Here is an 11753-nt window from a genome sequence, read left to right on the forward strand (position 1 = left end):
CATTATTCAACACACACCACTCTCTTACTCTACTGCCCCACTTCTATATACGCTCTTGTTGGAGACAGTTCGTCTATACACCCTGGAGTCACCGTGATACATGTTGTAGACAGAGAGTGACATAGATAGAGGTATGATCTTGCTCTTGACGTCTCTGTGTGTCGAGACACGCAAGCAGACGTCTTTACAGGTATATTGTACAGGAAGAGTCTTTCCATGGTCTTTCTACATACACTGAACTTTCTTCCCATCCTTCTAGATATATAGCTACTCTTTTCATGAACCCTCTTCGCATGTATCAATGTACATACAGTCCTCTCAAACAAAGGTCATGTCTATATATATATATATACATGTAGGTGGCTAAGCTGCCTTGCTTGCCGCGTATGTCCTAGTGTACACATAGGACCCATATTTTCCTCTTGGAGTATCTTCTTTGCATGTCCTTGAGACATATGGATCTACATAGATCCATATAGGAGTAAAATACACACATAAACCAGTCTTAAGGATCACGATCTATCGTCTTTCCATTTCTACAGATTCTCAAAGAAACTTCCACCCCTTATCGATCTATCTATCTATCTGTATTTCAGTCCATCTTCAATCTCTCTACCTCCATTGATCCACCTATCTATCTGTCATCTGTCTATGCATCTATCCATCTATCTCTGTCTGATCAAGATGTCTCTCTCGATATAAGTCTTTTCTTTCTCTTCGTTTCTCTTGTTCTTTCTTTCCTTCTTTCATTCTTCGTCCTCTCTTCTTCTTTTCTATATATATATCTCTGTCTGTTTGTGTGTCTTTTGTTTCTTTTGTCTTTAGCTGCCTCGGGAGAGTCACCCGTGGTTTTTTGTCTTTTGGCTACTTTTGTGTTACATCTGGATCGTCATTTACATTCTCTTCATCGGTAAGCCACACCCCCTCCCTCTCTCTCTCTTTCTCTCTCTCTTCCATCCGATAGACAAGAGTAGTGATCTTCTTCATCTTTGGCTGACCAAGAAGAATGAAATAAAGCTAAAGATAAGAAAAGAAGAAGAAAAGGAAGAAGAAAGAGGGTAGCAGAAGAAAAAGATAAGAAAAGACAGAATAAGATAGAGAAAAAGAAGACGTAGGAGGGACGTGGAATGAAACAGATATCTAAGCACATCGTCATTCACGGACCCTACGTACATAAGAATACTTATACAAGCAAAGAGGTGTGTAGATGGCGATTTGGATTTCTCAATTTCCTCCTCCTCCCTTTACTCGCGTGGTTGATCTTGTTCATCTCTTTTCTCTAGTTTAAGCTCTAAAGATAACCTATAATGGAGATCCATGGATATGTCTCTACGTAAATCTGTCTGTCTGTCTATTTGAACTCACCCCCTTATCCTTCTCTCTCTCAGTCAGTGTGGCTCTTCTTCTCTTCTCCCCCGATCATCTTGCTCATGATGTGGATGATGCGGTCGACATTTGGGGTGGAGGTGACTGATAGATAGACTCGTTGGCTGATTCGTCATGATCCTTCTCTTCCTCCTGCTTCTCCTCCTCCTTCTCTTTTACACAAACTCTGCAGTAGGGCTTGTTCATTCATCTACTTCTCTCTCTACTTATGTGCCTATATACATACATATACATATATATACATACATATACATATATATACATACATATACATATATATACATACATATACAGATATGTGTGTAGAAACGTCTTTCAGAGTGAAGGGAAGAGCGGCTTTTTGCCTGTCTTTTGCCTGTGGTAGCTGAAGATGCTTTTCTTTTGTTTCTGTCTATGGAATGTCTGGCACGAATGAGAGAGGTGTTTAGGCGATGATCTCTTCTTCCTTCTTTTCTTTTTCTTCTTTCTAACGATAAGAGAGAGAGAGGAAAGTGTCTCTGTCCTAGGAGGTGTTTCTTCTTTCTTGTCTTCAGTAGTTGACGCTTCTGTCTGTAAGAGCAAGAGAAACAAGAAGAAGACGAAGAAGAAGTGAAGAGCCTAGGATGATCTTCTTCTTGTTGTTCTTTCCATTTGACATATTCTTTTTCTTCATCCTCATCTCCTTTCAATTCTTCTTCTTTTTCTCCTTCTGTTTTCCTTCTTTTTCTTTTCTTCTTTTCAGTGTTGGCGGTGGTCTTTGAGATTCGCGCCCGGCGGGCTGAGAGAGACTTGCAGCTTCTACAGAATGAAGACATGCTTAGGAGGTAGGGGACAGAGAGACTCCCTTCGACCTCTCTCTCCTTCTCTCCCTCCATCTCTCCATAGCCTGTCTACATTTCTCTACTTGTCTATTCTATAGTAACCGCAGGAGTCCTATGCCTGTCTTTCTATTCTTCTTCTTACAATAGGTTGTATCTATCTGTATCCAATCTATCTATCTATCTGTCTATTTATTTATTTATCTGTCTATGTATCATTAATCCATCTATTTGCTTATCATTAACCTATCTATCTATTTATCATGGTGGAGATCAAGGGAGAGATGCAGTAGAGAGAGAGTGGAATGTGTCTATGAGGGATCTCTACGTCCTTCACTCTTCTTGTGTCTCACCTGTCCCTCCATACGATATGTAAATACCTATATACATATATATACATATACATACATATATATACATATACATACATATATATATATATGTATATATCTATAGTATCCAGTACATGGCCACGTGACAAACAAGTCTCTCTCTCTACGCTTATGAATCTATATGTATGTATATGTATGTATATATAGCTGTATGTAGTTATATACAGGTGTGTATATCTAGGTTTGTATCTACCCGTACGTACCTGTCCGCATTGAAGCTAGCTGTTTGAAAACTCTTTCTTTACGTTGTGACGGGTCACACACATGGAGATGCACATAGACAGATGCACAGATATGTATATGTATATGCCTATGTATGTGTATGGATGTATGCGTATAGAAGTGTATGTGTGTGTTGTATGTGTGTAGGTGGGGGCGTATAAATGTGTTCGCTCAGTACGGCATTCACATTCTCAAGAAAGGACTCACCACTGGTATGAATCAAAGGACAGAAAAGGAAGAAGAAAACGAAAAAGAAAAAGAAAAAGAAGAGAAAGAAGGACAGAAAAGGAGAAGAGAATGAAGAACATCGAGTCATTCTGCTTCTTCACAACTCTCTTGAGAAGTGCCTTCTTTTCCTAGTACCGCATACGGCATAGACAAAGCTATATATACATATGTGTCTATACACAGAGATACATGTACGTATATGTATATCTATATACATCGTATTTCTGTGGCCACTCCTGGAATGTAGGAGTAGAAGGAGTAGACGTAGAAGGGGCACTGGGGTGACGAAGTGAGTAGCGAGAAAAGTCATCTCTGCGTGTAAGAATACAAAGACATAAGAATAAGAATATGAATATGTATGACTGGTTCGTTACGTCCGCCTCCCTGCGTGTAGATCGGCGGCGTGGAAGTATGAGTCTATTCTATCGAACTCGTGTGAATTGACACACATAGAATCAAGGGAAAGAAAGAAGAAGAAGTCCTTCTTCCTGTAGAGGGTGGATGTGTATTTGGCCTTCCTTAGTCCATTCAAGGCCTCCACAGATGGCGGTGACTATAGATAGATAGATAGATAGATAGATAGATGCAAATCTATCTTCTATTTACCTTCCATTTATCTTTAATCTATCTATCTCTATTTATCTATCTATCCGTCTATCTGTCCTTTTGTCCTCTATCTGTTGGTCTTTCTTCTTCATTATCTCTATGATGGTAAGAACTAGAAGAAGAAGATAGAATTGTTTACAGGAGGAGTAGAGTCTGAGGACGAGGCTTATCAGTCCCCTCCTTTCTTCCTCGCACTTCACAGACAGCATTCATCCTCTTTCTCTCTCTTTCTCGTCTCGTTCTTCTCTTCATTCTTATCATGTGTTTCTCTCGATTCTTTCTTTCACGTCTTCTCTTCTTTTTCTGTATGGTGATGTGTATGTACGATTTTCGGGTGTATGTACACACAGATCAGATCCAGAGTCTTCCGCATCAGAAGTTGTCTGTCGTGCCAGTTGATCAAACTTCCTGTTCCATATGCCTTGAAGATTACCATGTAGGAGATGACGTCAGGCTCCTTCAACCATGCGGACATCTCTTTCATAAAAGGTAGACACAAAATACCAAAGACCTCTTCATCTCTCTCTCCTTATCTCTCTCTTTCTCTCTATCTTCTCTCCTTATCTCTCTCTTTCTCTCTATCTTCTCTCCTTATCTCTCTCTTTCTCTCCATCTTTGTTTCTTTTGTCACTGCATGTGTGTTTGTCTCCTCATGTTATCTTTCTTTCTCTTCTCTTATCATTTCGTCTCTCCTCTTCTCTTTTCTCTTTGACTCTTTTCTTTGGAGATCTCGATGGCGGTCTTGATCTTCTCTTCTTCACGCTAGATTTCTGTCGGTTGAAGACTGGCTGTTTGCATCTATCTTTGTCGTGATGCTACTTAACATAAACCATTCATTCACTACTGGATCAGTCTAAAGAGATAGGACAAGAAGAAAAAAGAGGGGGTTCCAACTTTCTCATACAGAGGCTTCTTCTTCCATCTAGTTCAAGATCCATTCTCACACTGGAGCATGCATGTAGAGATATTTTTATTTCGATCTTGCTAGAAAGATAGACATAAATAGATCGATAGACATAGATCGATAGATAGATGGACTGAAGATAGATTCACTTGTTGATCTTTTCCGCCTGGATGTCTTTGTCTCCTCGGCTGTATCTCCTGCTCTTTAGTCTTTTGTTCTCTCTGTCTTTAGTCTATCTCTCTATTTCTCTCTGTATCTATCTAAGACTGTGTTCATTGATAGTTCTAGTGAGTCTATCCATTCTTTCTCTCTTCCTCTCACTTTGTCTTTCTCTCCTCCACATATCTGCTTGTATCGATATATACATACATTCGTACATGCATCTACTATATACATCTCTATGTATACAGAATTCTATTTGTATATCGATCGAGCGTATCAGCCGGTGGTCTATTGATGTCCAGCTGTAGACGCCTATACGTATTCGTCCACTCTACATAGGAGTTATCCGAAGTGTATGTACACCGACTGATGAATAATCCGTCTTGGTCTATTTAAAATAGACTGTATCAGATCGACTGTATGATGCTGTCTTCATCCTTCCCTAGTGAGTTGAGTGAACTTCTCTCGCCTTCCCTCCATACATCTTCATGTACCCCTCTCTCTCTCTATCTCTATCTCTCTCTCCCTTCTTCTTTTTCTTTTTCTTCTTCAGCTGTATCGACATTTGGTTGTTGAGAAATGCAGTCTGTCCGAATTGTAAAGGGTCGATCTTCTGTCCCTCGTCTTCATCTTCTTCTTCAACGCAGTGTAGCGGGAATAGCAGTGAGAGAGACTGTGAAGAAGGAGAAAGACCTTCTCATCTAAGCGGTCACCCTAACACCGAGCAACGCAACAGTAGCGCTGGTATTCATCCTAGAGAAGGTGTGGACGATCTTCCTTTTTATCGTGGGAGAGAAGCCTATGCTGATTCGGATGATATATTCGATGAAGAGGCATGGATCGGAGAGGATCCTTCTTCTTCTTCTCGGAATTTTCATTCTCCCCTCCGCTATGTTCTCAGAGAAGATTCTTCACGGCTATAGTCAAGGTGCTCTTACAAGTAGAGACAGGTACGAAGAAGGATGCAGGAGGATTGCTAAGAAAGAAAGAGAAGGGAAAGCGACTCCTCTCTCTCTCTTCTTCTTCTTCGGGTTTCTTTCCTTGCCTTCAAGGCTCTCTTCGTAAATGGTCGTATGTGTGTATGTGTTTCGTGAGATCCTCCCTTATTTACGATTTGTCTGTCTATTTCATTTCTTCTTACTCTTCATTATCTTCTGCTCCTTTTTCTTCCTACCTGTATTTCTCTTCTTTTCTATGTCGAAGTGAGAAAGGGGACGATGTTGAGAGAGTCCCTTTCTTCGAGAGACAGCAGGAGACATGCCGGCCTCTTTCATCTATATAAAAACCTTCCTGCTTCACCCCCAGTCCATCTGCATATCCAGTATCATAGAGATTAAAGATAGATACATAAGATAGACTAAAGATCAGAGATCGAAACAAGATAGATACAGACATTCGCGGCTTCCGTTTGGATCGTAGTCTGGCGTAGTAGTAGAGTTAAGCAGTGCCTCTTTTGGAAGTGTATGTGTGTGTGTGTATGTGTGTCGTAGTTCGTTATATAAGACTGAAGGTCGTGGTGGCTACCTACAGTACTTTTGTGTATTTTTTCTCTCTCTTTTCGGCTTTTCTTTTGCATGTCTTCTGTCTCTTCTTCTTCTTCTTTCTCTCGGTGTCCTTGTCTCGCAGAGTGAATGGAGAAAAGAGCGTGAAGAAGAAAAAGAAGAAAAGGAGAAGCTTGCAGGAGAGCAAGGAGGAAGAGAAAGAAGAGAGAGAAGCTTCTCTTTTTCTTGCATTCATTCTGTCGTTTTTCCTGTCTTTCTTTCCTGTGAAAAGATGGCGATGAATCATAGGTCAGCATAGAAGGTCTTGCACTTCATAGGCTATAAACATGTACAGAGAAGAAATGAAGAAGAAATGTGTTGCTATTTGAATGAGAGAAGATGTGTTGCTTTCTTCTTTCTCTCCCTCTCTCTTTTCTTCTCTTCAAGAGACAGTACACTGACCTTGTGTCTCCTCCATCCATCCTTCAATCATTCCCTTGTAATTTCTCAAGTCGGAAAGAAAGAAGAAGAAGAAGAATTCCCCACGATTTGTCTTTCATGGAAGGAACGAAATGAAGCTAAGGAAGGAGAAAGCGAATCGATGGATACGCAGGAGCTAGCTAGCTCGCCATCATTCCGGTCGTGTCGATTCAGTCGGTTGATATGAATACTCCATCCATCATAAGATAGAGAGACAGAAGGGGGCTTTTGCTTCTTCTCTCTTTCTTGTCCCCTCCAGAAGAAAGGTTTTCTTCTTTGATTTTTTCTTTCTTCCTTTGCCTTGCTCTTCAGAGTGGGTAGGCTTGTCTTTCTCATCTTCTCTTTGCTTCTCCATCGTCGTTTTTCTCTTGTCTTTCCTCCCTCCATTCACATTCTAAACGTCACGCGCATGAGCCAACTATTTCAACAGATCACGTCTCTTCCTCTATTCTTCATTCATATGATACCTACACATACATACACATACGTAGACATACATATGCATACATACATACATATTCATACATACATATTCATACATATTCATACATTCTACATATACACTCGGTAGATAGATAGATCGATCTGTGTGTGTCGTCATGTCTTTGTTTCTCTCAGTCTGTCTGTCTGCTTTTTCCCTTCTTTCTGTGTGTCACTGTGAACGGAATGCTTTTTGAATCTTCATGAAGAAAAGAAGGATCATCAGGAAGAAGACAGGAAAGAGAAGACGAAGAAGAAGAAGAAAGGAAGACAGTGAAGAAACGAAGACAGAAATGAAGTGAAACACTCCTCAATGAGTGATACTAGTACTAGTAGTCGTAATCGTACTCATAGTAGTAGTGGTAGTAGTAGTGGTAGTCTAACTGTCTTTCTTCTTCTTACTCGTCTCATTCTTATCGAGGCAAGAGCATTTTCTTCGCCTTCAAGTGGAACCTCCTTCCTGTTTTCTCCTCCTGACCATTTTCTATGCATGCAAATCATTTGCTAAGCCTCTCTCTTTCTCTCTCATTCACCGTTCATTCATCCATTCTTCTTCCTCTTCTCATTCCTGTGTGTTCTTCCCTTACTTTCTTCTCGGTTCTCTTCTTCTCCTCCTCTTCTGGAGAATTCACTGCAGATCCGTCAGTGAAATGTAAAAAGAGAAGAAAAGAAAAGAGAAGAAAAGAGAAGAGAAGGGATTTGCGCTTGATGAGAAACGATGGCGAAGTGGAGTAGAATGAAGCAATAAGAAGACAGAAGGCTTAAAGTAGGTAGAGAGGACAAGGAAAGAAGATTGAGGATGATCAAAGAAGAAGAAGAAGGGATAAGAGTCGTTGTTCCTTTTCTTTCTCTTTTTTCTTTTTCTTCTTCTTCTCTTCACGAAGCAAGGATGCTTTTTCTTTTCTGAGTTTTCTTCTTCCTTTACATTTCTTCTCTTCATCTTGTTCTCTCCCTTTCCTTTCATGTCTTCATTGTATAAGTGTAGCAATAGCAGTAGCAATAGCTGCCTGTGTGTATCTGGGGGTCCTACATCGATCTAGGCCATCGATGGTATGTGGATGGGTAGAATCGATCTTTCTTTCTCCTTCTCTGTATCAATATGTCATGCTCTACCCACCTGTCTATGCATCTCTCTACACATAGATGAAGGACGCGTGAGTGTATGTATTCTCCTTTCGTACATCAGGAGTACATATATATATATATATATTTGTATTGCCTATACATACATATACATATGTGCGTGTGTGCATGTGTATGTGTATGATGGATGAGAGATACTCTGTATCAAGGAAGTGTATGAAGGAGAGAGAGGGAGAGAGAGAAGAAGCTCAACAAGATAGAAGAGAACAGGTAGAAGAAGTAGGAGAAGAAGAGAAAGAAAAAGAAGTAGTAGAAGAAAAGAGACAAAGAGAAAGAAGAAGAAGAAAAGTGTAGAAGAAGGTGATGATGAGGTGTTTCTTGGAAATCGGTTCATCGTCTTATTTCATCCTTGTTTCCTTTCACGTCGATTGTCTAGCTGGCATCATCGATTCATTCCTCCCTCTCTCCCTCTCCCTTCAAACCCCCCTGGGCTTCAGATAGTGTGTGTTGACCTCCCTTTCTCTCCGTGAGTGCATGCAGTTACAATTTACGAATATCGATGGTGGAGCTCTTCTTTGGTATCATACGTAAAGAACAGTCGCTCCATCGATGAAACAGACCTTTCTCATCATGTCTTTTTCTTCCACATTGTTGACCTTCATTCAAGTCAAGAAGAAAAAGAAGAAGAACGAAGAGAAGTGAAGAGTGTATGGAGCAAGCGTGTCTATGTATCTGTACCTGTTTATCTCTCATTCATTTAGAAAGGAGAGAAGATCCAAGAGAAGAAAATGACGCGGGAGAATGAAGGTGCTCTCCATTTCCTACTGAGCTCTATTTTGATCTAGTCGTAGTAGTAGTAGTAGGAATGATGATCGCAATACGAATTATAATAATACAAACTCATACGAATACGACTGCTGCTAGGTGGCGATACATGGAAGAAATGATAAGAAGAAGGATAGGAGATAGAGAGAGATAGAGAGATAGAGATGGAGAGAGAGAGAGAGAGATAGAGATGGAGAGAGAGATAGAGAGATAGAGATAGAGATAACAGGGTGTCTTTTTCTTTCTCTTATTCACTCTGATGCACTGCTGCTATTGCTACGATTCTCTAGTGGTATCTACACTAGATAGTCATGTGTCTATGTGCATGTGTGTGAATGGATTTCTCTTCAAACTGCTATCATTAGGTTGACTTTTTTTCTTTCCAAAGAAAGGAAGGAACATTCTCCCTGTACTCTATCTCGATCAGAATGAGGGGAGAGAAGAAAAAGAGAAAGAAAAGAGAAAAAGATGGCCGGACTCGATTGGAGCTCGCGGAGTGGTGAAAAAGATCAGAAAGAAATGAAGCCCTAGATAGATAGATAGATAGACAGATAGATAGATAGATAGGAGAGATGGTCGTAAATGGAGAGAAAACAGTCAGGCACACATCGGTGTCGGGTGCGTTCAAGTCTTCTCTGAACAGACAGGGGTTGACAAAACGGAGTTCATATACAGCGTGCGCCGCGAACGGGCATACGAATAACTCGAAGGGCAGATATGTCTGTAGTGACAAGCAAATGATCGCTCAGAGAAAGATGCTACACCTCCATCTGGACGGACACGGAGGGATCTGTGGGAACAGTTGGTCCTAGCTCTATTCAGCCACGCCGCTCGTGGAAGCTTTGAGTAGTATTAGTTGCCTGCTGTAGGGCGGGCGAAGAGGCTCCAGGCTGGCATGCTTGATCGTGGCGAGTCTGCTTTGCCAGGAAAGACTGTACAAGTTTTTTCCTCTGCTGCGAAGATTCCCCCTTGTGTACACCCCCGAGAAGCAAGCAAGCAACCCAACAAGCCGACCGGTGGATCAGCAAAAATGAAGATTCTCAAAAGCGCGGGTGATCACAATCCTACTGCCGGTTCCTTGTGCATTTGCTCTTTAGAAGCTCCGTAGCAACGCCGATCCCTCCTCATTCACATCGGAAAGTCCGCGACTGGATGAGGGTCTGGACTCTCGATGTGGCAGAGCTCTTCTTCTCCGTGTCTTCATCCACTCCGGAAGGGTGAAGTTGGGCGGTCTGGAGGCACCAAGAGAAACAACTCCAGCCAGCACATCGTCCCAGTAGAACTGCGTCTGCGGTGCCGCATGAGTGACCGATAATCAGGAATGGTACCAGAAGAAGGGCACCGCAAGAATGCGGCGCAGAAGGCAAAACTGGTTTTCACTTGCTAGATGGGACTTGGCAACTACCCACCTTCACGAGGAGGAGGTGGACTCAGTAGTGGGTGCAGACGCCAGTACGGACGTTAGTAAAGACGAGTGAGGCCTGTACCCTTACCGCGCTGGTGCAGGTGAATGACTGTTGTGGATCACGAGTTGTCGCCCTCCTCTTCCTATCCGGCCTAGCATGAAACGGACCACCTACGACTGTCGCTTGCAGTAGCTGCGCGGGAAGGCGCCGAGACCACTGGTTGCCTCTCAGAAGACACCGGAAACAACGCAAGGGATGGGTGGTGTCTGTGGTCTCGCAGAGAAAGACGTTACAGCAGAGAAGAGAGGTAGTAGATGGGGAGAGTGACGCAGACTGGAGCGTGCAAGGCTTCTTGCTGATAAGACGACGAAGCAACAGAGAAGAACCGGGCAGTGGCAATATCGCCGATCTGGCGTCCGGAGATCGCTGCGGTCGACCGGCCGCGGGACGCGATGGTCCCTCGGTTGGTGTTCGTTCGACTCGCCACGGTAGCTAGCTCGAGGACCATTCTTGATTTGACCATTCACGAAGAAGCAGCACCGCTACACCGCTTCAGTCATCTCTTTTCTTGCTATTTCGAACAGATTTCAAACCTTGACTCTTGCTTTCGCCATTTTCTTGCGACCTTCTCAGCCTAGACTGATCTTTCATCCGGCAATTGGACTGGCTCTGCCCTCGAGAGCGAGACCTGACTCGGTGGTGCTTAGTGCTCCATCCTGGCTGACATTTTCTTGAACTCCGGTTTTCTCTCGTCAGTCGTCTGTATGCGAGAGGACACTTTGCCATTTGGGGGAGTTCGTTTCGTGAGATTTTGAAAAGATATCTGTTTTTTCGTTCCGACCTGGCGACAGATCGTCTTGCTTTCCCTCTGATCCATTTCTGGAAAAGAGAGCGAAATCTGTGATCTTGCCGAGTCAGTCGTGTAAATTCTCATCTTCTCTTTTGGCTTTACGCCCAGCAGAAGCGCCCTTCCGGCATCGGTCGGAACTGCTCCTGTGGCAACGTTTTTCTCCGGCGAGGAAAATCATGACGGCCGGATTGTTCATGCGGCTCTTCCAGGCCTTCGAGCCAGTGACCCAGCAGCCGCAAACACACCAACAGGTGACCACCTCGCAAAACATGTCTTCCAGCGGTTACGCCAACTCAGTCGCTGCGATGGAGGCGCAGGAAGTCCACACGGAGACCCCCGCGAACGTCAACGTCGTCGGCATGGAAAACATGGAGTTGCTGCCAGGCCGCGAAACGACAGGAACTCAAGACAGCGAGGTGCGTCAACGATCAGCGAGTACTCCGGTAGAGAG

General features: G+C 42.8%; 1 protein-coding gene across 1 annotated transcript; it reads left to right on the top strand.

The window, feature by feature from the left end:
- Positions 1-73: 73 nt before the first annotated feature.
- Positions 74-8804, top strand: CSUI_009821 (zinc c3hc4 type (ring finger) domain-containing protein). Its single transcript, XM_068069930.1, has 7 exons — positions 74-131; positions 826-910; positions 2108-2189; positions 2945-3009; positions 3982-4120; positions 5251-5647; positions 6324-8804. Exons 3-6 carry the CDS (start codon positions 2179-2181, stop codon positions 5618-5620), a joined length of 585 nt encoding a protein of 194 aa, XP_067918094.1. The 5' UTR covers positions 74-131; positions 826-910; positions 2108-2178; the 3' UTR covers positions 5621-5647; positions 6324-8804.
- Positions 8805-11753: the final 2949 nt, after the last annotated feature.

Source organism: Cystoisospora suis (assembly GCF_002600585.1).
Source record: "Cystoisospora suis strain Wien I chromosome Unknown contig_6122, whole genome shotgun sequence".
In the NCBI taxonomy this organism is placed as follows: Eukaryota; Apicomplexa; class Conoidasida; order Eucoccidiorida; family Sarcocystidae; genus Cystoisospora; species Cystoisospora suis.

Coding starts and splice junctions, on each gene's coding strand:
- CSUI_009821 (XM_068069930.1), top strand. Junction 3,010..3,981: donor CAAGAAAGGACTCACCACTG/GTATGAATCAAA, acceptor ATGTACACACAG/ATCAGATCCAGAGTCTTCCG. Junction 4,121..5,250: donor GGACATCTCTTTCATAAAAG/GTAGACACAAAA, acceptor TTTCTTCTTCAG/CTGTATCGACATTTGGTTGT.